The 27538-nt window shown below is 46.6% G+C and overlaps 1 protein-coding gene across 3 annotated transcripts in view; it reads right to left on the bottom strand.

Annotated features, from left to right (window-relative positions):
- Nucleotides 1-19641, bottom strand: part of NDUFS6 (NADH:ubiquinone oxidoreductase subunit S6) — a 148415-nt gene extending 128774 nt beyond the window's left edge. Inside the window, exon 1 of one of the 3 annotated variants that reach the window (XM_033929762.1) lies at nucleotides 19353-19641. In XM_033929762.1, coding sequence (XP_033785653.1) covers nucleotides 19353-19565 — 213 coding nt within the window. In that variant the 5' untranslated portion in view covers nucleotides 19566-19641. The remainder of the gene's footprint in view (nucleotides 1-19352) is intronic. The other 2 variants (XM_033929763.1, XM_033929761.1) reach the window with 2 other exon arrangements.
- Between the last annotated feature and the right edge of the window lie 7897 nt (nucleotides 19642-27538).

Raw genomic sequence — 27538 nt, 5'->3', positions numbered from 1 at the left:
GTCTTGTTAATGTCTTTAATGTTCACTATATATTATTTAAATTACTTAATATTTCTTCAATTGTTCCTACTCCTATCTGTCATTTTTAAATCTAATGTAAACCGTCCAGATATTTGCTTGATGGTCGGTATATTAAAATCTAATAAACTTGAAACTTGAACTTGAAACCCTCGACCACCAGAGGGCATCCGCTGAAAATCAGGGGAGGGAAGTTTCATGACGATCCCAGGAAGTACTTCTTCACCGAAAGAGTGGTGGATCATTGGAACAGACTGATAAAGGTGATAAAGGCCAGCAGCGTAACGGATTTAAAGAAAAAATGGGATACTCACGTGGGATCTTTAAGGGAGTAAATTCAGGGGGGGGATACTTGGAATGGGCAGACTTGGTGGGCTATAGCCCTTTTCTGCCGCTTTTTCTATGTTTCTATGAAGCTGGATGAATGGGGATGCGAGTGTACGCCTCCTTGAGATCTAGAGAACATAACCAATCGCTCTGATCTAGAGGGGGATAAAGGGATGCCAGGGACATCCTGAAAAATTTTTCTTTGACCAAAAGTTTTTTGATAGCTCGTCTTCTTCGGAACTAGGAAGTAACGGGAGTAAAAACCCCTGCTCTGCTGTTCCAATGGAACTTCCTCGATGGCACATAGGCGAAGCAGAGCTTGAAATTTCTAAAGAAGAAGGGCGGTCTGGGATGGAAGCTCTGGTGGAATCTGAGGGAAATGAAGAGAGAATCCTTCCCTGATTATTGACAGCATCCAGAGGTCGGATGTAATGGTCTCCCATCAATGGTAAAAATGATGGAGACGACCTCCGATGGAAAAGGAGAAGACAGAGGCAGAACGATGAAGGTTATGCTCTGTTTGAGACAGTCAAAAAGGCTGAGAAGCCTTTGGTGTAGCAGAAGGCTGAGGTTTCTGTTGCTTTTGCTGCTGTTGTTTCTTGGGAGGTACTCGAGTGTAAGGAACTGCCCTCAGAGGATAACGCCTCTGATAGGATGGAGGAGGTCGAAAAGGCTTGGAAGGAGCTGGCTTAGGCTTTGGTCCGACGATGGAAGCAAAGGATTTCTCATGCTCAGACAACTTCTTGGTGTCGGTGTCTATTGATTCATCAAAGAGGTCATTGCCCTCACAAGGAATATTGGCCAGACAATCCTGAATGTTGGTATCCATATCAATTGTGCAAAGTCAGGCCAGGCGGCACATCACTACTGAGAAAGCAGTGACCCTGGAGGAAAGTTCAAAGGCATCATAAGAGGACTGAAGAAAGTGTAACCCGAGTTGTGCCAAAGTAGCAATGACTGCTGGAGAGGGTGCAGAGGCGAGCAAAGAAGCTAGTAAAAGGTATGGAGAACTTGGATTACGAAAAACGACTTAGGAAACTGGGATTGTTCTCCCTTGAGAAGAGGAGACTGCGAGGGGATATAATCGAGACTTTCAAAATATTGAAAGGAATCAACAAAATAGAGCAGGAAAAAAAGTTATTTACGATGTCCAATGTGACTCGGACAAGAGGTCATGGACTGAAGCTGAGGGGGGACAAGTCCAGGACAAATATCAGAAAGTTCTGCTTCACGCAGCGCGTGGTGAACACCTGGAATGCTCTCCTGGAGGAGGTTGCTGCGGAATCCACCGTTCTAGGATTTAAAGGCAAGCTAGATGCACATCTCCTTGCAAGGCACATAGAGAGATACGGGTGACTAAGGTTACGACAGGGTACACCTGGCTGGGCCTCCGCGTGTGCAGATCGCCGAACTTGATGGACCTAAGGTCTGATCCGGAGATGGCAGTTCTTATGTTGGAACTCTAAAAGCCTGTGTTGACCAAGGTCCTTAGAGAAACCAGGGAGTATATCAATAAAATACTTAAAATAAGTAGTAAAGATAAAATTATAATTTAAAACCCTGGAGGCCATCATCAAATTATGATAAAGACGACAGCCAAACTTGTCCATGGTCCTGCCCTGTCTGCTAGGAGGTAGGGTAGCATAGACCCTGGAAGGATGACTCCTCTTTAAGGAAGATTTCACAAGAAGAGACTAATAAGATAGTTGGGAGTTCTCAAAGCCCTTGCAATGTACAGTTCTATACCTCGATTCCAACTTGCCTGGAACAGCAGGAATGGCACAAGGAGTCTCCAGATTTCGCTTGAAAGTTTGAGAAAGAAGCCTGTTAAAAGGAAGTTTGAGAGACTCTGCAGGAGGCCGAGGCAAACTCATTTCCTCTACTCCTTAGAGTACTTAGAACCAACGTCCAATTTAAGATCCAGGTCCTCAGTCATTTGATGGAGGAAGGAGGAAAAGGACAATTGATCTGCCAGAGGATGGCCTCGAGAGGGACTCAATGACCTCGAGGCGCCTAGAGTGGAAAATGAAGGTGAAGCCTCCCTGGAGTACTAATATCCCAGCGAATAGACAGACTGGGGGCGAGGCACTGGAAGCAGTGGAGCCTTCAGGTTCTGCTATTGGTGTCCCTGACCGAGGGGTTTGAGGCCTCGAAGAACTGGAAGGTCTGGACGAGGAAGGCTTCTCCCTGGAGGAGGATCTGCACCTCGATGAATGTCTCGATGAGGGCCTCGACCGGCGATGAGAGTGCTGCCTGGAAGCAGGTCTCGTGCAACGTCGAGGAGACTGCATCCTATGCCTCGAAAACGGGCAATGCCATGTGAAGATATAGATCAAAGCTGCAGATCGAAGCTGCAATTCCGGTTGGCCCAGGCGCCTAAGGCCCCACCTGTGGGCAGGGCTTGAGCCGCCTGGGCCAATCAGGCCCTAAGGCCTGAGAGTTCACATTCGACGTTCAGGATCATTATCGCGGCAGGGGAGATGAGCCATCTCTCCTGCTGCGATCGTTGCTGGGGGGGGTAGTAAGATTGCCGGGGCTGTTGAGCTTATCGCGGCAGCCGCGATCAGCTCAGCGGCCCCTTTTTCGGCACTTATACCTGTTTTGACTTGGTCTAAGTCAAAACATATAAGTGCCAACTAGACAACTTGTCAAAAGTTTTGGTTATACCTGTTGTACGACTAAGTGTAGGTCAGCTTACCTCCAACCCACTTTCCGCCCTTTCCCCTCCTCTAAAAACGCCTCTTTTCGCTCTATGCATTTAGAGGCAGGGGAAAGGCCTAAGCTGGTTTTAGATACGTCTAAAACCCCACCTCCCAAAACTACAATTAAGATCCAGCAATCAGCAAGAAAACAAAGATCAGCAAAACAGTATGTGTGCTCCCAGTACCTTTTTAAATCCCCTCTGTAACTTTTTAAAAGACCCCCCACACTGTCGTACCTTTTTAAAAGTCCTTTATAGCCTGGTGGTCCAGCAGTGTATCGGCCGTTAGGAGCGAGCTTTCTGAATGGTTGCCGTCAGTTCTTACAAGTCCTGTGAGAAAGTGGCGCAGGCCCAGGCAGGAGCGCGGAAAGCTCGCTCCCAACGGCTGATACACCACTGGACCACCAGGCTGTAAGGGACATTTAAAAATGTACGACAGGTGTTATGCCTATGGCCAGGGGGTAACAGAAACTCAACATACTATGTGACATGTCTCCTCAAGTCTGCTTATTTGCTATCATCCTGACCAATGTGAACTTTGTTACCAAGAGCACACTGTGGGTGCTGTTTCATTGTCTTGGACCTTGCAAAACTCATCTGCCAGACTGCTGTCCTCAACCTTGTTTACCCTGAGACAACTTACTTCAGCATCTTGGTGTGGTGTACTGTGATAAGAGCCCACCTGTGTGTAACAACTTAAGCTTCTAACCTTGTTACCGACCCTGAAGCCCATCTGTGTGTAACAACTTAAGCTTCTTGGTGTGTGTACTGGCACAAGGAACCTTCCAGCTGGAAGATAAGAGGGACATGTGCTGTTATCTGCAGGAACAGCAGTGTGTTAGACAGGGCAAAGGTAGTGGGATGGTTCCAAAATGGATCTTGCTGCAGCCGTGGGAGCTGTATCTGCACCATTCCCTTGATCGCCCTAGATTCCCCCATCAGTATTGGAGAGGGACCTTTCAGGCATGGTGTAGTATTCTATTTGGTGTATATCAGGGGTAGGGAACTCCAGTCCTCGAGAGCCGTATTCCAGTCGGGTTTTCAGGATTTCCCCAATGAATATGCATGAGATCTATTTGCATGCACTGCTTTCAATGCATATTCATTGGGGAAATCCTGAAAACCCGACTGGAATACGGCTATCGAGGACCGGAGTTCCCTACCCCTGGTGTATATAGATGTTTTCTGCTTTTATCTTGTATATGCTCTGATGTTTATTTGCATTATTTGGTATTATTTTATGTTTATGCAATAAAAACCATATTACTCTGAAGCTTTGGTGGAAATGACTTCTATATACTCTTGTTAGATAAATACATGGCAGAACGAGGTGTTTAAAAAAAGGTATCTTCGCTGCATAAGACGCACCAACATTTCCACCCACTTTTGGGTGGGAAAAAAGTGTGTCTTATGGAGCGAAAAATACGGTACCTTGTAGCCAAGGTAAGGGTACAAGAGTGATGAAAATCTTGTATTGCTGTGAAAGGATGTACCACCTATCAAAAGAAGACAATTTCTTAACTAGATTCTTGACATAGCAGGAAATATAGAAATTGTAGTTTAGGACTCTGTTAGCCAACATGGAATTTTGGTATAGGCGACGGCCAAACTTGTCCATAGTGCACCTTTCATGTCCTAGGGGCACTGAGACATAAATTCTGGATGGAATAGATTTTTTCAAAGTCAACTCTACCACCAAGGACTGATGCTGAAGTTGTGGCTTGTCAAAACCAGGAAAAAAGATAATTTTGTATAAAGAGTCCAATTTTCTGGGAGCTACAGTAATGGTAAGGAGGATCTCCCAGTTCTTATGAAGAGTTTCTTTGAGAATGGTAGTCACAGAAGTTCTTTAGGAAGCTCATCATAGTCCAAAGCCTCTAAATATTCTACACTATGAGCAGAATCAGCTTCTAATTTGACTGGGAGCTCTTTGCCCAATTGCCCAATTAATTTTGTGAAAGAAAGTCTTTCGGTTGGAGACTTAGACTTTTGAGGAGACCTCAGAAGTAGTATCATAAGCCTCTGTAGTAGACTCAGGGACATCATCTGCTGGGTCAGACTGTAAGTCCGAGTCAAAAAATTCTTTTGGCAAAGGAGTGTGTAGGGATCGATGATGTCAAGTCCGGTGCCAATCCGATGAAGATGTATGATGCAACTTCCTTTTACGCTTAGAAGAGTGGGAAGGAGAGCGGTATTTACGCTTTGAAGTAGCTAAGGATGAATGATGCTGAGTGGACTTGAATCATCAAGAGGATGAAGAAGAATACTGATGCCTTGAAGAACTGGATCGACATCGTGATGGAGAACGGGATCTGCGATGAGACATGCTGTTTTTATGCATGGAACATCGGCGTGGTACCGGAGATCCAGTATTGGTACCGCAGGACCTGGTGACCTTATGCTCAGGCTGGACCAGTACCGATGGAGACAGTGTCGGAGCAAGAAGCTTCAACATGTCACTGATTTGGAAAAGCGCTTCGAGCTTCTAACGGTACAAGAGTACCGGTACCATTTGGCGTTCTACCGGTACCATCGGTGCTTTGTCTGGCCTCGGCGAGGGTGACCGTGAAGAGAATGCACACCTCGATGTAGGAGAGGCCAGACGTAAGAGCGGTTGTCGCTTGATCTGCATCAAGGAACTCGATGCAATGCTGACCTGCAAGACCTTTTGGGAAGCTGGCGGCTTTTTAGCTGGCTTACCCGATGGAGCAATATTCCACGACGCCAACACTGCGATGTCTTCTTAGTATCCATACTGGCGCTGAATGAACTTTTCTTGTTGGAACTTTCAATTCTTAATGGTACATTTTTGCAAGGTAGAACACCGCACGCAGGATTCAACATGGTGTTCCGGGCCAAGGCACTATAAGCACCAACTATGTGGGTCAGTGATAGAAATTTGCCGTTGGCAACACTTTTTAAAACCAGTTGGCGGCCAGGACATCAATGGAAAAACCGCCTCAGCCAAATTGAATTAAATGGCTGAGGAAAATGACGAGGCCTCGATGGGGGAAGCCCGCAAGGTGAGAACAGCAAGGAAAGAAATGTCCTCGTTTGTTTAGGTTTTTTTTTAACTCAAATAAAACACATATGTAAAAGACAAAGAAAAAATACGACTAAAATATACATGCGAGTGGGAATGCAAAGGCAAAATATGAATGCAAGTTCCAAAAATACAACTTAGCTCCGTCGAAAACTAAGAACTGAGGAGCCGTGAGCGGTGTCGAGTGGGAAGGAACTCACGCATGTGTGCTGTGGGCAGTTCGCAAACTCTCTCAAGTTCTTAAAGTGGCGATGCACTTTTGAAGCTGTCCATACCAGGGCTCCATGGATGATGTCACATGTGAGAATATGCTGCCTGCTTATCTCTATAATAAAACCCTAAGCCGCGCATGCGCACTTCTACTTGCGTGTTCCATATGTCTGTGGCCGGAAGAAGCGCGCATGCGCGCCTACAACTGCCCCGAGCTCGGAACAGCAAGCAGGGCCAGGTGGAGGGTCAGACGCTGCTCCTGCGCGAGACAACCGAGATGAAGGTGTTCGCCGCCGCAGCTGTTGGTGGCTGCAGGCTGCCGGCAGCGATAGGTCCACCCACCCCACTCCAGATAGGTGCGTTGGCCCACCCACCCCACTGCAAGGCCAACACACCTATCTGGAGTCTCCTGCTGCCGACCCCCCCTCACAAAATCCGGTGCTTGCTCACCGTTCTCGCAGTGCTGCTGCTTTAACTCTTCGGTCATAGGCAGCATGAGTGAAGTAACCTCTGCTACTGCTTCCTGCCCCCACAAAGGCGGAAAACAGTAGCAGAGAAAGCTTCCAGGTCACCAGAGGCAGCGTGTTTACTTCACTTATGCTGCCTACGACCAAAGAGTTAGAGCAGCACCACAAGGAGATCGGTGAGCAAGCAGTGAGGGATGGGGATGGATCACACAGTGAGGGATGGGGAAGAATAGCATGGTGAGGGTAAGAGATGCTGGACCTCAGAGATGGGGAGAAAAGTAAAGGACCCACCAGACCTGCTAGGGAAGAAAGGGAAGGGGCAGATAGAAATGCCAGACCATGGGAGGAAGAGGAAGGAAAGGGGATATTAAGATTATTGGATGGGAAAGGGGGTGGGAGTGGGGGACAGAGTGATGTCAGACCAGGGAAAGGAAGGAAGGGGAAGAGGTTCAAGACTAAGGCAGGGAGAGGGGAAGGGAAAGACAGAGATACCAGAACAAAAAGGGAGGGAAGAGAAAGAGGGGAGAGAGATGCGAGACTGGGAAAGAGAATAAAGATACCAGACCATAGGAGGGGTAAAGAGAGGGAGGAGACGGTACACAGGGATGGAGGGAAAGAGGAGAGATAGGGAGGACAAAGAGTAGAACAAATTTATGCTGCTTAAATATAGAGGCGGGGCATGGGTGGGGTCAGAGTCAGGGTATAGGTGGGGCTATTCTAGCACCCGTTACTGTAACGAATGTAATGGGCTATAAAACACTAGTCCTGGGATAAAGCTGATTATATATAATAAACTACATCTGGACTCAGCACCAATCGTGGAACGTAGCCAGTCTCTCTCCCATAGTCTTAATATCGGCCCTATTTTGAACTTACATCCCAATTCAATATGCTATTTGTTGCACCTGATTTTTACCCACTGAAAAGCACAGTTACTTACCGTAACAGGTGTTATCCAGGGACAGCAGGCAGATATTCTTGACTGATGGGGTGACGGCACCGACGGAGCCCCGGTACGGACAATTTTAGAGTGATTGCACTCTAAGAACTTTGAAAGTTCTAGTAGGCCGCACCGCGCACGCGCGAGTGCCTTCCCGCCCGACAGAGGCGCGCGGTCCCCAGTTATGATAAGCCAGCTAAGAAGCCAACCCGGGGAGGTGGGAGGGACGCAAGAATATCTGCCTGCTGTCCCTGGATAACACCTGTTACGGTAAGTAACTGTGCTTTATCCCAGGACAAGCAGGCAGCATATTCTTGACTGATGGGTGACCTCCAAGCTAACAAAAAGAGGGATGGAGGGAAGGTTGGCCATTAGGAAAATAAATTATGTAAAACAGATTGGCCGAAGTGTCCATCCCGTCTGGAGAATGCATCCAGACAATAATGTGATGTAAAAGTGTGAACTGAGGACCAAGTAGCAGCCTTGCAGATTTCCTCAATGGAAGTAGATCGGAGGAAAACTACAGACGCTGCCATAGCTCTAACTTTGTGGCCCGTGACAGAACCTTCCAGTGTCAGGCCCGACTGAGCATAACAGAAAGAAACGCAAGCAGCAAGCCAATTGGAGAGAGTGCGTTTAGATACAGGATGACCCAACTTGTTAGGATCAAAGAACAAAAATAGTTGAGGAGATGATCTGTGGGGCTTAGTACGTTCAAGATAGTAAGCCAGAGCACGTTTACAGTCCAAGGTATGCAAAGCCTGTTCACCTGGATGAGAATGAGGCTTTGGAAAAAATACAGGCAGGACTATGGACTGGTTAAGATGAAAGTCAGACACAACCTTAGGAAGAAATTTGGGGTGTGTACGGAGAACCACCTTATCATGGTGAAAAACAGTGAAAGGTGGATCGGCCACTAGTGCATGCAGTTCACTGACCCTCCTGGCAGAAGTGAGAGCTATAAGGAAGACCACTTTCCAGGTAAGAAATTTGAAATGCGCTGTGGCCAAAGGTTCAAAAGGAGGCTTCATTAAAGCGGAAAGAACCACATTGAGATCCCAGATAACAGGAGGGGCTTTGAGAGGTGGTTTCACATTGAAAAGGCCCCTCATGAATCTGGAAACCAAAGGATGAGCAGAAAGGGGTTTTCCATGAATTGGCTCATGAAAGGCAGCAATGGCACTGAGATGAACTCTGATAGAAGTAGATTTGAGACCAGAGTCAGACAAGGAAAGAAGATAGTCCAACACCAGTCCCACTGCTAGAGACAGGGGATCATGGTGATGTAAGAGGCACCAGGAAGAAAACCGAGACCACTTCTGTTGATGACATTGGAGCGTGGCCGGTTTCCTGGAAGCATCAATGATAGAGCGGACAGGCTGAGAAAGAAGTGAGTGAGCCGAAGTCAGCCCGAGAGATACCAAGCTGTCAGGTGCAGAGACTGTAGGTTGGGATGCAGTAGGGTCTGCTGATGCTGAGAAAGCAGAGAAGGAAACAGTGGAAGAGGTATGGGTTCCCTGGAATTGAGTTGAAGTAGAAGGGAGAACCAATGTTGCCTGGGCCACCGTGGAGCGATGAGAATCATGGTGGCTTGTTCCCTCTTGAGCTTGAACAGTGTTCGCAGCATGAGCGGTAGAGGGGGAAAAGCATATAGGAAGAGACTGGTCCAATCCAGGAGAAATGCATCGGACGCCAGACGGTGAGGAGAGTAGAGTCTGGAGCAAAACAGGGGCAGCTGATGGTTGTGGGGAGCTGCAAAAAGGTCCACTTGAGGAGTGCCCCATTGAGCGAAAACGGACTGAAGAGTCGAGGGATCGAGAGTCCATTCGTGAGGTTGGAGAATTCTGCTGAGATTGTCCGCTAAGGAATTCTGTTCCCCTTGAATGTAAACAGCCTTCAGGAATAAGTGACGAGCTGTCGCCCAAGACCAAATCCGTTGTGCTTCCTGACATAACAGGCGAGAGCCCGTTCCTCCCTGTTTGTTGATGTAGTACATTGCAACTTGATTGTCTGTGCAAATGAGTAGTACTTGAGGAAAGAGAAGATGTTGAAACGCCTTGAGGGCATAGAACATCGCTCGGAGTTCCAGGAAATTGATGTGGTGTTTCTTTTCCTGGGCAGTCCAAAATCCCTGAGTTTGGAATTCGTTCAAGTGAACTCCCCAGGCGTAGGGGGAGGAATCTGTGGTGATGACTAGTTGATGAGGAGGTAGATGGAACAGCAGACCTCTAGATAGATTTGAAGATGTCAACCACCAAAGAAGCGACTGTCGAAGAGACGAGGTCACAGATATGTGTTGTGAACAAGGATCCGTCGCTTGGGACCATTGGTTCGTTAAGGTCCATTGAGGAGTACGCAGGTGGAGACGTGCGAAGGGTGTGACATGTACTGTCAAAGCCATGTGCCCCAATAGCACCATCATGTGATTCGCAGAAATGGTAATCTGTTGAAACACCTGCTGACAGAGATGGAGGATGGCGTGAAGGCGGTTGGATGGAAGAAACGCCCTCATCAGAACAGTGTCCAGGACGGCTCCAATAAATTGAAGTCGCTGGGTCGGAATGAGGTGAGACTTGGGTAGATTGATTTCGAACCCTAATAGTCGAAGGAAGTGAATGGTCTGATTGGTGGCAAGCAGAACCGCCTGAGGGGAATGAGCTTTGATCAACCAGTCGTCCAGATAAGGGAAGACTTGAAAGTTGTGAGAGCGGAGATAGGCCGCTACCACAATCAGACATTTGGTGAATACCCTGGGAGAGGAGGCCAGGCCGAAGGGTAGCACTTTGTATTGATAATGATGAGAAAGCGCAGATATTGCCTGGACGTCAGATGGATAGGAATATGTGTGTAAGCCTCTTTGAGATCGAGGGAGCATAGCCAGTCGCCCTGAGCGAGAAGAGGGTAGAGGGTGGCAAGAGAGAGCATTTTGAACTTCTCCTTGACCAAACATTTGTTGAGATCTCTGAGATCTAAGATGGGTCTGAGGTCTCCGGTCTTTTTGGGAACTAGAAAGTACCGGGAGTAAAAATCCTGACCTCGCTGATCTTGAGGAACTTCTTCGATGGCATTGAGAAGAAGGAGGGATTGAACCTCTTGAGCGAGAAGGAGGGACTGAGACTTGTTGGAAGCAGACTCTTTTGGCAGGCCTAACGGCGGGGGAGTCTGAAAATTGAGGGAGTAGCCATGGGCTATGATTGAGAGCACCCACTAGTCGGTGGTGATTACCTCCCATCGAGAGCCTTTGATACAGTTCCTCATAGGAGGCTGTTGAACAAACTTGAAGGGCTGAAGTTAGGACCCAAAGTGGTGAACTGGGTCAGAAACTGGCTGTCGGACAGACGCCAGAGGGTGGTGGTTAATGGAAGTCCCTCGAAGGAAGGAAAGGTGACTAGTGGAGTCCCTCAGGGTTCGGTGCTGGGGCCAATCCTGTTCAATATGTATGTAAGTGACATTGCTGAAGGGTTAGAAGGAAAAGTGTGCCTTTTTGCAGATGATACCAAGATTTGTAATAGAGTAGACACCGAAGAGGGAGTGGAAAATATGAAAAAGGATCTGCAAAAGTTAGAGGAATGGTCTAATGCCTGGCAACTAAAATTCAATGCAAAGAAATGCAGAGTAATGCATTTGGGGATTAATAATAGGAAGGAACCGTATATGCTGGGAGGAGAGAAGCTGATATGCACGGACGGGGAGAGGGACCTTGGGGTGATAGTGTCCGAAGATCTAAAGGTGAAAAAACAGTGTGACAAGGCAGTGGCTGCTGCCAGAAGGATTCTGGGCTGTATAAAGAGAGGCGTAGTCAGTAGAAGGAAGAAGGTGTTGATGCCCCTGTACAGGTCATTGGTGAGGCCCCACTTGGAGTATTGTGTTCAGTTTTGGAGACCATATCTGGCGAAAGACGTAAGAAGACTTGAGTCGGTCCAGAGGAGAGCGACGAAAATGATAGGAGGCTTGCGCCAGAAGACGTATGAGGAGAGACTGGAAGCCCTGAATATGTATACCCTAGAGGAAAGGAGAGACAGGGGAGATATGATTCAGACGTTCAAATACTTAAAGGGTATTAACATAGAACAAAATCTTTTCCAGAGAAAGGAAAATGGTAAAACCAGAGGACATAATTTGAGGTTGAGGGGTGGTAGATTCAGGGGCAATGTTAGGAAATTCTACTTTACGGAGAGGGTGGTGGATGCCTGGAATGCGCTCCCGAGAGAGGTGGTGGAGATAAAGTGACTGTGACTGAGTTCAAAGAAGCGTGGGATGAACACAGAAGATTTAGAATCAGAAAATAATATTAAAGATTGAACTAGGCCAGTTACTGGGCAGATTTGTACGGTCTGCGTCTATGTATGGCGGTTTGGAGGAGGATGGGCAGGGGAGAGCTTCAATGGCTGGGAGGGTGTAGATGGGCTGGAGTAAGTCTTAACAGAGATTTCGGCAGTTGGAACCCAAGCACAGTACCGGGTAAAGCTTTGGATTCTCGCCCAGAAATAGCTAAGAAGAAAAAAAAAAAAAAATTTAAATTGAATCAGGTTGGGCAGACTGGATGGACCATTCAGGTCTTTATCTGCCGTCATCTACTATGTTACTATGTTACTATGAGAATGAAAAATGGTTAATCAACCTCCTATGGGCTGTGGAAGAGGACAGGAGGGAGGGAGACTGGCAATGCCCAGGAGAAGGGAGTCAAAAGGGCTGAGTCGGCTTTGTCTGAGTGACAGGCTTTATGGTAGGCGGCTGTTGCTGACGTGCTTGTTGGTGCTGTTGCCGCTGCCTCCGAGGTTGTAGAGGTTGAGGCTGAACTGGCCGAGCAGAAAACCGCCTCTGATATGATGGCTGCTGTCTAAATGGACGAGGAGGAAGAGGAGGCTTCTTTTTATTTTTCAGCAAAGTATCCCATCTCGTCTCATGGGCAGAGAGCTTTTGAGTGGTGGTATCCATAGATTCTCCAAAGAGCTCATCACCCAGGCAGGGAGCATTGGCAAGGCGGTCCTGGTGGTTCACATCAAGGTCGGAGACTCGGAGCCATGCCAATCGTCTCATCGCTACAGACATAGCCGTGGCTCGGGATGTGAGTTCAAAAGTATCATAGATGGACCGGACCATGAACTTCCTGAGTTGTAGGAGACTGGAAGTGCATTGTTGGAATGCAGGAAGCTTACGGTCAGGAAGATACTTTTGAAAAGAAGAGACTTGCTGAATCAAATGTTTCAGGTAAAAAGAGAAGTGAAACGCATAATTACCTGAACGGCTGGCCAGCATTGCATTTTGGTAAAGTCTTTTACCAAATTTATCCATGGCCTTGCCCTCTCTGCCAGGAGGGACAGAGGCATATACACTAGAGCCTGCCAATTTTTTGAGGGTGGACTCCACCAGCAGAGATTCATGGGGCAGCTGGGGTTTGTCAAACCCTGGAATAGGAATCACCTTGTAAAGCGATTCTAGCTTCCTAGGGGCTCCTGGAACGGTGAGAGGAGTTTCTAAATTTTTGTAAAAAGTTTCCCTCAAGATGTCATGGAGGGGTAACTTTAAAAATTCTTTCGGAGGCTGGTCAAAATCCAAAGCATCAAGAAATGCTTTGGATTTTTTAGACTAGCTTTAGTCCAATACCAGTATATTAGTTATTATTTCTAAAACCAACCCTTCTTCAATGTTAGCAAAAAAGTAAACAAAGGTTGGTATATTCAAAAGTGAATGGTTTTTCTGAAATACCTCAGCCCCACCACTCCACCGCTGTGTTTGCTTCAAAACCGCGGGAGATTTACGTGGCAACTCATCATAGGTATTAAATTTTTCTAAATGCTGTGGCAATTTTTCAATATTATTATCATTTTTGTAAACTAAAATAATGTATTTTTAATATAGTGTATATACTTAGCTTTTAACCACAAAGCTGGACCTGGGAGTCTGACCCGACATGTTTCGCACAAACAGTGCTGTTTCAAGGGTCTCCCGAGGCCGCCGTTGTCATCCGACCCACAAGTACAAGTTCTTTCACAGAAGTTGTACTTGTGGGTCGGATGACAACGGCGGCCTCGGGAGACCCTTGAAACAGCACTGTTTGTGCGAAACATGTCGGGTCAGACTCCCGGGTCCAGCTGTGTGGTTAAAAGCTTTAAGTATATACACTATATTAAAAATACATTATTTTAGTTTACAAAAATGATAATAATATTGAAAAATTGCCACAGCATTTAGATAAATTTAATACCTATGATGAGTTGCCACGTAAATCTCCCGCGGTTTTGAAGCAAACACAGCGGTGGAGTGGTGGGGCTGAGGTATTTCAGAAAAACCATTCACTTTTGAATATACCAACCTTTGTTTACTTTTTTGGATTTTTTAGAGTCAGACTCTAGATGGATGGAAAGGGTGTCCGACATCTCCTTAAGAAACTTGGTGAAGGACGAGTGCTCTGGCTTACCAGCAGGATCCTGCACCGATGTAACATCCTCCTCCGAGGAATAATCTGCCTTGGTACCGAGGGGGTCATCAGAATCATCCCACAAATCAGGGTCCCGTACCGATGACAGACGGCCCTGAAAAAGTGGGGTAGAAGGTTCGGTATGCTTGGTTTTGCATACCGATTTACCAGACCTCATGGACACCGTACCGGGTGACTGTACAGCAGTACGGGTGTCAGAGAACGGCACCGGCTCCGAAGTCGAGTAAGCCGTGCGTCAAAGAGACTTCGGTTCCGCTGAGAGAACAGGCATAGAAACAGATTTTTGCGGTGCCGACAACGTCGATGCCGACAAAACAGGCTGTTCGACGATCGGCACCGAATGCTCAGTAGGTACCGACACTGGAAGGCTCGGAGTCAGCAGAGCCGGGAGCAAGTGTTGTAACTGCTCCTTAAGCTGGACCTGAAGGATGGATGCTATTCTCTCATCCAAAGACGGTCCCGATGGCACCGGTACCGCTTTTTTCTTGCTTGGTACCTGCGGTGCAGCTCGACGCTCAGGCGAAGTCGATGCCGATGAAGAGGCAGTGACTTCAATAGGAGCGGAGCGTTTGCGAGGCCGGCGCGCAGTCTGAAGGACTTGGCTCACTGCTTGTTCGACTGGCGGGCTAAGGACAGTAGGGGATGGCTTCTTAGCCGGCTTACCTACAGGGTGCGACACCGAGGATGGATCTTGCGGTGTCGAAGTCACCGGTGCCGATTTGGAGGAAGATGATGGTGTCGATGCCGGGGGAACTTGCATGGCGGCACCGAAAAGAATTTGCTGTTGAATTTGGCGATTCTTTAGAGTTCTCTTTTGGAGAGAACTGCAGCGGGTGCACGTTTCTGCCCTGTGGTCCGGACCCAGACACTGAAGGCACCACTTGTGCGGGTCGGAAAGGGAAATAGGACGTGCACACCGCTGACACTTCTTAAAACCCGGTGAAGGGGGCATGAAGGGAAAAACGGCCGTAGCAAAATCGAAGCCCGAGGCTTCGATGGTGCCAACAGGCCCCGCCGGGGCTGACCGGAAAAAAGTCGAAAAAAATTGACTTTTTTTTTTTAAATAAAAGAAAGAAACGATAAGGTGAATAAATCACGACAAGAAAATAACGCGCGAGCGGGAAGGCGAGAAAAATTTGAAAAAATTTTCCAACAGCAGTTGGAACACGCGTCTTCTTAGCTCCGCGGAAACTAAGAAACTGGGGACCGCGCGCTTCTGTCGGGCGGGAAGGCACTCGCGCGTGCGCGGTGTGGCCTACTAGAACTTTCAAAGTTCTTAGAGTGCAATCACTCTAAAATTGTCCGTACCGGGGCTCCGTCGGTGCTGTCACCCCATCAGTCAAGAATATGCTGCCTGCTTGTCCTGGGATAATGAATAGTACATGACCCACTATGCAGACTGTCAGAAATCCATGACTAGCATAAAATCCCTCATCTGGAACTAAGTAACTGGGCAGAACTCCAGTTCTAGCCATCGAGATACTCTATTACTAAACTAAACTAAAACTTGAGCTCATATACTGCAGCTTCTCTATATGGATAGAGCGCGGCACGGTTTACAAGAGTTTTGAAGAGAATATAATAAGAATTAGTGATTGTATAGAAAGTAGCGGAATTTACATTTTTGAAAAGCCACGTTTTCAGATGTTTTCAAAATAATTGGAAAGAGCCCAAGTTACACAGCTGGAAGAAGTTATTCCAAAGCTCAGTAATTTTAAAGTAAAGAGATTACGCCTTTTAACGAGGGGAAAGATAATTTAAGCTTTTGGATAGATCTGGTAATATCAGGACTCACAGAGTTCCAGGATAGAGGAATTAAAGGAGGAAGAGTGCCATGCATGAACTTAAATGAGGCAGGAACATTTAAAGCAATGGTCTCAAACTCATACCCTTTGCAGGGCCACATTTTGGATTTGTTGGTACTTGGAGGGCATCAGAAAAAATAGTTAATGTCTTATTAAAGAAATGACAATTTTGCATGAGGTAAAACTCTTTATAGTTTATAAATCTTTCCTTTTGGCTAAGTCTTAATAATAATATTGTGATTTATAGCTAAAGAGACATATGATCAAGAAACTGTATTATTTTACTTTTGTGATTATGATAAACATACTGGGGCCTCAAAATAGTACCTGATAGGCTGCATGTGGCCCCTGGGCCATGAATTTGCGACCACTGATTTAAAGTAAATCCTAGAGATTACTGGGAGCCAGTGAAAGTTTAACAAAACGGGGAAACATGATCATATTTGCTTTTTGCAAAGATCAACCTAGCTGCAGTATTCTGGATCTGTTGAAGTCTTTGAAAACTTTTCTTGGTTAGATTTAGATAGACCGAATTACAATAGTCCAACCTCGAAAGAATGATTGATTGAACAAGGACAGCAAAATGTTGTTGGTGGAAGCAGGATCTCACTTTCCTCAGTACAGTGGTACCTTGGATTACGAGCATAATCCGTTCCAGGAGCATGCTCGTAATCCAAAATGCTCGTTTATCAAAGCGAGTTTCCCCATAGGAAATAATGGAAACTCGCTTTGATAGGTTCCCACCCTCCACCACCCCCAGGCCAGCAACGCTGCTCCCCCCCTCCAATAGAACCGGCATTGCTCCCCCCGAAGGCCCCCCCCCCCGCGAACTGGCACCCTCCCCCCCCCCGCGAACTGGCACCCCCCCCCCCCGCACCCGAACCCTCTTCTTACTTTGATGTAGCCTCCGCACCGGCACCAGCATGTCCTGTGTTGGTGCCCGAAGATCTGCCTCCTGTGCTGGGCCTTGAGCATGTGTGCATGCTCAAGGCCTGAGAGTTCACATTCGACGTGAAAGTTCACGTTCGACGTGAACTCTCAGGCCTTGAGCATGCGCACATGCTCAAGGCCCAGCACAGGAGGCAGATCTTCGGGCACCGGCACCAGCACAGGACATGCTGGTGCCGGTGCGGAGGCTACATCAAAGTAAGAAGAGGATTCAGGTGGGTTGGGGGGACCTCAGGTCGTGGCGGGGGGGGCGATCGCGGGGGGGGTGCCGGTTCACGGGGGGCGCTCGCAAATCAAGGCGCGCTCAGTTTACGAGGCACCAAGTTTGCAAATGTTTTGCTCGTCTTGCAAAACACTCGCAAACCGGTGCACTCATAAACCGAGGTACCACTGTATATGGATACTAAAGAAGCATTTTTTTTTTAACCAGAGAATTAAGATGGTCATTGAATGAAGTGTTGAGTCTATAATGACACACAGAACTTTATATGAGAATTCAATCTGCAGTGAAGATCCAGATGGCAATGAAATGGACAAAGGTAGTTAATCTAGTTTTGGGCCAAGCCACAGTAGTTTGGTTTTGAACTCATTCAACTTCATTTGCACAGTAAAGGCCCAAGATTGAAGTTTTATATTGCATGCTATTATATTCTCAGTGAGGTTTGTGAGATTCGAATCTATCTCAAGGACAAAAATGTCATTTGCATATATATATATAAAGTTTCAAAGGGAGATAGATGGAAAAGTTTTAAAGTAGATATATACAGTAGATGTTGAAAAGAATAGGGGACAGAGGTGATCCCTGTGAGACTCTATTCAAAGTACCGTATATACTCTAATATAAACCGAGATTTTGGGGCCAAAATAATAGGCCAAAAATGGGGTTCTCAGTTTATATTCGAGCCTCCTTTAGATGATGGCGCTTTTTTTCCTCCCCTTCCCACCTGATGACCAACAAGCTATTTTCTACCCCTCCAGATGCCCGGCATTGCTATCCTCCACCCCCTTCCCATGATCGGCACAGATCTCTGTACCTCCCTCCCAATGACCAGCACTGCTATCCCCACTGATGACCACTGCTATCTCCTCCATCCCCCTCGTTGATTGGCACTCCTATACTCCACTACTCACTCCCCCCTGCCCCAGACCAACATCACACTTAAGTCCTGATGCTCCGGAAACCTACACCGACGATCTGTGTTGGGCTGAGGGACCTTGAGTGTCTGTGTACGCTCAAGGCCTGCTGGCTCCTGCTCTCTCCGGAATTCTCGAATGGAGTCCAGCAAGCCTTGAGCATGCGTAGATGCTCAAGGTCCTTCAGCCCAACACAGAGCATCGGTGTAGGCTTCCGGAGCATTGGGACTATAAGTGTGATGTCAGTCTGGGGCATGGGGGAGTGGGTAGAGGAGGGGGAGGGAGGAAAAGATAGGAGCAAAAGAACTTAAACGTGCTACTCGCGACCCCGTCTCTCCTGCTGACCCAGAAGTGACATCAGCGGGAGAGATGATGTGGTTGCGAGGAGCACCGTTAAAGTTGTTGCTCATGGCGATGAACAACTAGAGGTACGGGGAAGGAGGTTGTGCACATGGTGAGGGGAGGAGTGGGAGGAAGCAGGGTGGAGGAGGAATGCTGGTGCCCCCACCCACCAATATTGCGCCAGGGGTGGACCGCCCCCCCCCTTACTGCTCCATTTGTTTGGCTAAGTCCCAACGTAGTACAGTATTAATCTAGTCCACCCAGCAGGACTCCTAGCTCCCATTTGCAAACTCTCAGGTCTTCCTAGGAACATCCTCTCCCTCCATCCTGTCCCTGTAGTCCCCCTTCATCATGGATTTAGATGCAGCTTAAGTCATCGAATACCAATGTCGCCACAGGTACAATAGCCTTCTTCAAACCTATGCAATAACTGTACTTTTTCCTTCCTGCTAGATAGGCCAGTTTTCTTGAGCATCCCCCCATCTTTCCACCAAATGCCTGGCGTTGCAACTTCTTCCTCCTGGACATACTAAATGCCCTTCCACTGCCTAGTCCCCACCCCATAGTCGGGATAATTACAGAACTGTGCAAAGAATATTATGCAACCAATACACAGGGATATTTTTGGCCTTTTTTTTTTTTCTTTAATTCTGAATTAGTTTCACACCACACACTTTCTGTATGACTTTGTATATAGGGTGCCAGCTAAACTCTTACGGCCAAAAACTGGGTTGTTGTATCTACCTGCCTTTCTTAAAACTACCCTCCATATCCAGTATGACAGTCGCAACATGGGCGCTTTGACCTTTTTATAGATTTCCTTTAAGCCCCCTTCCCCTTCCCTTCCAAACTCACAGCAACCTCTGCCCGGCCTGTCACAACCAAAACGCAGCACAAGCCGGCTGGGCAGTAGACAGGTTCAGCAATGCTCGTTCTTTTCCAACTTCATTCAGTTCCAGCTCTTGCTACGATTACCTGACCGGTATGCGTCACTTTTTCTCCGCTCTCCGATACCGGCGCACCCGAATTCTTCCGGACTGCAGCTCCGAAGTACCTCCACTCGCATCCAGCAAGAGGCAAAGAATTAAGCGTGATACCGCTAAAACAATTACTGCTTCTTCTACTAATACTGCTAAGGAGCAGTCCAAATTTCACGCTCCTAAAAGGAAAAAAAATCCCTTCCACCATTATTCTTCTCTTCTAATCTCAACAGCAACCTCCACTCACTGCACGCACGAAAGAAATGCGCATGTGCAGTAGAATGTTCTAGACATCAATAAAGTTTGTGCAAAGAAAAAAAAAACACGCAAGGTTCGCTATACGTGTGAAAGTTTGCGTCAGCAGTGAAACGCCGCCATAGAAATTTAAGAGCAGTAGAGAAGAATTTTAATGGTGAGTAGGTATTGTGAAGGGGTCCGGTGCTAAGTCTAGACCTTCGTTTTTCTTAGGTAATTTACCTGATGTGCAGCTGTCCTGTACTGCTATTAGCTATTTTAGGTGTGTGTTCACTGAATCTTTTTCAAAGTGCAGAAATTCAGCAAACAGGCCTCTGATGTCATAACAACAGGGAAATTGTCCATACATTATATAGACTCCTATTGATAAGAGCAGAGATTTACTGTTGGCTATTTTGAAAGATTCAGAGTTGTTTTTCAGCCTGAGAAGCATAGTTGCCAGGTCTGCGGTTCTGCCTCCCGGTCTTAGGCTTGCTCTTTATAGACTCCACTCCCAGACCAAGGCAGGTTAAACGTTTCCCCAGCCTGTTCTATAACCAGTGTGCTTAAAACCCTCTTCTAGGAAACCGCGCTAGCGGTTTTGAGCGCAGAGAGCCGCGCTGCTTCTGACCTCATTGAGTTCCTATTGATAAGTCACTTTGGGCAACCACAAAACAGATATGCGGACCCCTGAGCCCAAGCTGGCTTCAGAAGTCCCGAAACCAGGAAGTTACAGAGATATTTATACATTCTTCTGGCTATACAACTGAATTCTAGAAAAAACTTTTCACGTGTTACTTTTCTTAACAATCATTGGTCCTAAGCTCACACTAGCAGGTCACTTATCTAAGCCCTGCAGTCTTTCTGTTTACATGTACAGGAAGACGGAATACAATATCATGTATGCTGAGATAGCCATAAGAAGCTAGAATGCCCAAGCTAAAACACCCAGTGCAGGCAGGCTAGAACATGAGATAAGTTAGGTCTGCAGCTAAACATAATTCAGCATTTTATTAAAGAGAAAACTTAGTTCAACACTTAGGAAAACCAGTCCCAGACTCTTTCACTATGAGCATCGGGAGCAGCGTGGGCCAATCAGCATGGCTCTCTGCGCTAAAAACTGCTAGCGCAGTTTTGTAGAAGAGGGGGTAAGTCTTTCTTTTATCTGCTGCCAAACAGCCTTCCTGTAAGATGAATGCTTCCTGGATTCAGGTTTTGGGAAGCCGGCTCCTATCTCCTAGAAAACAGCAAAAGCGAAATACACTTCTCCCTCTATATTTGTGGTTTCAGCAATTGCAGTTTCAATTATTCACGATTTTTAGCTTGCTGGCTCCACCCCCCAAATTACATCAGCTTGCATAGAGAAATCGCTGATTCCCAACACTTTGTTCACTGTGTTTTGCCTCTCCTTCAGTAACAGGCCAGGTTTCCCACTATGTTATTCGCAGTTTCACCATATTCACGATGGTTTTTAATAGAAACAGCGAATAACATGTGAAAACGTTATTCGTGTTTTTTCTGTATTCGCGGGGCTGTTAATTCCCTATCACAGCAAATACGGAGGGAGAAGTGTAAGTGGAAAAAAATTAGAACAACCAGTCTAAAAATGATTCCCTACCCAGAGTTCCATTTAGGCTCACTGTTGGGTGGATTCTGGATCTGTCTGGTTTCAGTCTCTCTTTCTTGGGACTATGGGTGATTTTTCTTGGCAGTCAATATGGCTCAGGTTCCTTGTGATCGCAAAGTAATGCTAAGCAGCGGAGATGAGACCCAAGTACTTCCTTTTCCACCAGGGGAAATAATGTCAGTGTTCTTAGCCCACCAACAAAATTGGGGCAGTCTCCATTGAGGGCTATACATTTTGTCCAACAAGTTCAGTGGTGTAGAGGGAGTGAGAGGTGCCCGGGGTGGTGGTGCTCTTCCCCTGCCCTCTTCTCTGCTCCTTTCCTGGCCCCCTTCCCTTCTCCTGAACCTCTTTAACTTTCCTGTTGTGAGCAGCAACACCAACTTGCTGCACGCATCAACTCTCCCTCTGATATCACTTCCTAGGCATGGGTCCCGGAAGTGACGTCAAAGGAAGAGCCAAAGCTGATGTGAGCAGCAGATTGGAGTTGGTACTCGTGCCAGCAAAGAGCTAGAAGCACGGTGGGGGGGAATCGAAGGCACGCTTGCAGCAGGGGGAAGGAGTGGAAGATGGGTGCCAGCGCCCCTACCAAAATGGTGCCTGGGGTGGACCGCCACTCCCCTCCCCCTTACTATGCCATTGAGCGAGTTTCCATTTTTTCATTCTGTTGGAAAAGTACTGAACGAAAAAAGTGGAAACTTGCTGGACTAAGGCCAGGATTCTTAAAAACCCACATTAAAAAGTGATGGTCTGCGTTCGGGCCAATCAAAGCCAAGATACACCGGGAAGGGGAAGACCTATTTTAGATGATGCAGCAGCTGGGAGGAAGATGTCCACGTCCCTCTGGGTCATCTTTTTTGAGGTAAGGGGAAGGGGAGTAACTTGAAAGCAGTGTAGAGTGGGCATCTCTCCTGCTTGGGGGAGGGGGGAATTTAGGGCAGAAGGAGAGAGTGCGCATCTCTCCTGCTGCAGGGGTGGGTGGGTGTTGTGTTCGCCGCTGGTGCAGGGAAGAGGTGTTGTGATGTAGTGGAGAGAATGGGCATTTCTCCCACTGCATCACAACATGATTTTCTAGCTGTCTCTGACATTGACTGGCACCTCTGGACCAGTAGCTTATTTTTTGTCTCCAAAAGCCGATGCCGCTTTTTAAAAATGGCTTGGTATTTTTTTAAGAATCCACTGGAGGGCTCATTTCAATGTCGAAGAGCCCATTTGCATGTCAGTGTTGGAGACTGCTAGAAACCTCACTAAAGACAGAGATAATCCCTTTTGATAATCCACCGCTAAACTGCTGGAAAACAGTTTAGCGATGGCGTTAAGCTTTTGAGAATCTTGCTCTAAATGTATAGCCCTCGATTGAGACTGCCCCAACTTTATTGGTTGGGCTGAGAACTTTTCAGCACCTGTTTTTTGAAATACTTGGGTGAGATTATAAAAAAGTATTTGGCAACACTGCTGAAGAGTGTAGCACAGTGTACTGTATTGTAAACTATCTGCAAAAGGCACATCTATATAAGCAAACAGCCAGCTCCAGCACCTCTCCTCCTCCCCGGCATCTCCCTGCACCTCTTCTCTTTCAGTATCCCCACAGGTGGCTCAGGGTCCCATCTGGAGGTCCTTTGCGTGTGCATAGACGTTGATGTGATAATGTCACACATATGTGTGACATATTCGCATCAACTTCTGTGCACTTCCGAATACCCTCAAGCCGCAGCCATCAGTTTAGTGTGCCATGGCTTCGCAAAGTTTGCAAGACACTGGTGTAGAGAGAAACAGAAAGCAATTGAAGTAAGGAGAAACAGTCTATCTCTGGTTAATAGTTTGATGGAAGCTGGCAGAAAACTTCTATAAGCAGCTAGCTACCTCTATACAGGTTGCTCTTGGACCAGTGGCCCAGAACTGATTATCCTTCTGGCCTGCCTCCTGTGCACTTCACCAGTCATAGGAGACCAGGAGTTACACAAATGGTGTCTGAACTACAAGGACCTATTCCAAAGAGTTTTGTTTAACTTTTGGTATATTTTGTTGCACTCCACTCTAACCATTTTGGAGCACATTGGTTAGGGTTCCCCTGGACATGTACTCTTTTTGAGGACTCTGGTAGGAGTTTGGGCGGCTTTTTTTTTTTTTTTGAAATTCTTTATTGATTTTCAAGCTACAACAATGCAATACAAATAAAAGAACAATAATTATTACATACATTGCACTATTATCTGAACAGGTAACATATATATCCTTCGGAAGTACCCCAAGGTTCCCTTCTTTCTCCCACCTTATTTAACATCTACATCTGTAGGACACCTATTACAAAAGCTAAACCTAAAATACTGCATATATGTTGATGATATCTCCATTTTAATTCCTCTGACTAACCTGACCAACGAAACTATAAAACACACCTCCCATATCATGACTGAAATTGAACAATGGACTATCAGCTTTAAATTGAAATTAAACTCAGAAAAGACAAAAATTTTCTTGACAAGCCCAAAGGACAAAATCACCACAACATCTATACACCTAAATGGTCACGATCACCCAATATCAAAAACTATAAAAATATTAGGAGTCACCGTAGACACCCACTTGACCTTGATCGAACACACAAACTTGGTGACAAAAAAGTGCTTCTTTACACTTTGGAAATTTAAAAACCATCAAAAAATATTTTGACCCTCTTTCTTTCAGACTACTGGTACAGTCAATGATTCTATCCACCCTGGACTACTGCAACATCATTTATGTGGGTATATGCAAAAAAACTGTGAGAAAATTAAGAATACTGCAAAACACGGCCGTCCACTTAATATTCGGACTAAAGAAAAACGAACACATTAGTAGTCCCCACTATAAACTGCTACACTGGTTGCCAATGGAGGCACAAATATTATTCAAATTTTCTTGCTTTTGCTACAAACTAATGTGGGGAATGGCCCCCACCTATCTCCTACCACACTTCGTACTATGCATCCCCACGAGGACAACCAGAAATCGCAATCTCTTTGCCTATCCAAAGATCACTGCAAATACAGATCCTTTATGGACAGAACCTTTAAGTTTCAAGCTAGCAAACAGCAAACCTGACTAGGCAATTTCATCAAAAGAGCCCGGTTGACCTACGGCGCTTTTCGTAAAAAAATGAAGATAGCTTTGCTTGATAGATTTATCTCCTAGACAGATACCCCCTTCCTTTTAAAAAAAAAAACAAAAAACCTATTGTCCAACATATTGATATTGCGTATTCTCACAAATTGTATTCTGTTTTTTTCACTGACTCTTCAGTGACTTTTGCCATTTGTATTCTGAAATTTGCTGGCTGTCCAGCACTCTTCACTGTAACATGCTAAAATTATGTTTCTCACTAATTGTACTCTGTACTCACTGTAATTCGCTGATTGTACAGCTCTCTTCACTGTAAACCACTTAGAAGTTGCAAGATTGTGGCGGTATAGAAAAAATAAAGTTGTTATTATTATTCAAAAATTTTTCTTTTTCTTACTATTATTAGTAACATATCACGTGTGGTATAGTATGTAATGAAAAAATTAAGTTACCCAAGTGTAACCATCAATATTTATTTCCCTCCCTCCAACCCCCCTCCCCCTCCTGAATGTGTAAAGGTAAATGAACAGAATAAAGAAAAGATAAATAAAAATCATTATTATTATGATTTCACAAATTTAGTCAATGGGCTCCAAACTTTATTAAATGTACTACTAAATCCTCTACATTCTGTGTTAATTCTTTTGTATCTATACATAGTACACAGATTCACCCATCAAAAAATGTAATTTATTCTGTCATGGTTTTTCCAGTTACTTGTGATCAATTAAATCGCTATGCCTGTCATAATCATCAAAAGACGGTCGAAAGCAAACTTGCTTGAAGATCTCGAGCTTTCGAGTGCTGCACCACACATGCGCGTGTGCCTTCCCGCCCGAACTAGAGGGCGCATCTCCTGTGAGGATCCTCAGTTATTCGTTTTCCGCGGAGCTGAGAAGACTTGTTCTCCTGGCTCTGCAGCATTTGCCTTCTCTTCACCGAGGCTGAATTTCTTTGGTCGCTGTGCTCCGGGTTCGTTTCCTTTTCTTTTTTTCTTTTGTTTCTTTTTGTTTCGTCCGGTCAGAGGGCTTAGGCCTAGGTCCTCTACTCTTTTCCGGTATGGACTTTATTTTTTCTATGTCCCGGCCTGTGACCAGGTTTAAACATTGCTACCAGTGCGGCAGGACGATTTTTATCACCGACCCTCATAGTCGGTGTATGGTCTGTTTGGGTGACTGTCATCGTCCAAAGGATTGTGTTCGCTGTCTGACCCTTCAGCCTCATGCTTTTCGCCGCCACTGCGACAGGTTTATTCAACTCTTCAACATGGAGTCTGAAAAAGCCTTGGCCCCGACTGTCTCGACGCCTTCGGGACCAAAGGCCTCGTCATCGGGGACATCCTCGGGCGCGAAGCTCTCGCCCTCGACACCTGCTTTGGCCTTGGCCTCGAAGACCTCAGGGTCCTCAGCCTCGAAGGCCTCCTTGGTCTCGTCCTCGAAGCCTGCATCTGGGGGTAAGTCTCCTGCTTCCTTTCCAGGTACCATGTCCAAGAAGCCACCAGAGTCTCTCTCCACGCTAACCGGGGCTCCGAGTGCCACTCTATCCTCAAGACCTTCTGCGAAACGTGCCTCCAAGTCTCGGGAATACTCTAAATCGAGGTCGCCCTCCTTGGAGCGCACGGAAACACCTGTACCACAGAATCCTTTGGTCTCGGTGCCGATGTTTGAAGATATGCTCAAGTCCATCTTGACTACACAAATTTCTTCCATTGTGGCTCAGTTGGTCCCTTCTTCGACCTTGCCTCGGGTGGACCAGCCTGAGCAGCAGCCTGAAACCCTGATACAGCATCCACGGGACAGGTCTCGCAAAAGAATTTCTTCCTCTGATTCCTCGCCGGATCTTACCTCGAGAACCTCTTTGCCTCGTCCGAAGCATCAGGCGAGGCCGTCGAAACACCTCACTTCGAAGAGCTCGAGGCATTCAGAGGTTTCTTCGAGGCACCTCCCTCGCTCTGAGTCGAAGATCGCATCTTCTTTGTCTTCGAGGCATTCGAGGTCGAGGACCCCTCCCTCGAGATCTTTGCTTCTGGATCCTTCTCCAGCTTCGAGGCATTCTACTCCTCGGAGCCCGAGAACATCTCCGTCGAGGAGTCTGAAAAGGAAACATTCATTTACTCCGCTGTAAACTGGCAGTGGGGCTTCTTCAGTGACAGTGCGGGTGGAGTCGGAGCCGGTGTCGCAATATTCCCTTGAGGCTTCGCCCTCTTATTCTGTAGCCCCTCGTTCCAGGCCTAAGGAAGCTTCTTCTTCCAAATCGTCCTCCTTTGCTAAGTTTGTCTATGACATGGGACAAGCTCTTCATTTAGACTTGCACTCAAATTCCAAATATACCCCGGAATACTTGGCAGACATTGAGCTTCCACATCCTCCTAATGACACCGGTTCCCGAGCAGACCTTCATCCGCAATATGGAAACACCTTACTCGGTCATGGCTATTCCATCAAAGCTGGAGTCACGATATCCCCTGTAGGGGTTTTGAAAAGTCACAACTCTCCCACCAATCTTTGGTGGTGGAATCCTCCCTCAAGAAGGCTCATCCATCTAAGGTTTCTGCAACTGTCCCGCCGGGTCGTGAAGGACGTACTATGGACAAATTTGGTCGTCGATTATATCAAAATTCTATGATGGCGAACAGGATATTAAATTACAACTATGTCTTTACATCCTACTTTAACCATTTTTTTGAGGTTGTTGCCATCCTTTTATCCAGACTTGTCCAAGCACCGTCTGTCTGAATTTAAACAGATCCTTCAAACTCTTTCCCAGTTGAGCCTTTTTATGATGCTTTTGAGCTTTCTTCGAGGGTGTCCGCTTTTGCGGTTGCATGGCTCCGCATAGTCGACATGGACCCTAATTTGCAGGATCGACTGGCCAACTTACCTTGCCAGGGGAATGAGTTGTTCGATGACTCAATTGAAGCTGCCACTAAGAGACTATCGGAGCATGAACGCTCTTTTGCTTCCCTGCTCAGGTCAAAGCCCAAACCATCTTCTGCTCGGGCGTATAAACCGCCGGCTCGACGTTATCCGATGAAGACGACTCCAGCCTTTTCTAGGCCTCCTCCTCGATGTCCTCAACAACATCAACGTCCTCAGAAACCTCAAACGCCTGCTACCACAAAACCGGCTCCGTCTTTTTGACGTTCCGGTCTTGAGCATTCCATCCTCCCTGCAAAATTCTCCTCTGCCCATTGGAGGTCGCCTTTCCCTGTTTTCATCATG

Source organism: Geotrypetes seraphini, chromosome 2 (genome assembly GCF_902459505.1).
Source record: "Geotrypetes seraphini chromosome 2, aGeoSer1.1, whole genome shotgun sequence".
In the NCBI taxonomy this organism is placed as follows: Eukaryota; Metazoa; Chordata; class Amphibia; order Gymnophiona; family Dermophiidae; genus Geotrypetes; species Geotrypetes seraphini.
This window is presented reverse-complemented; position numbering and strand designations above follow the sequence as displayed.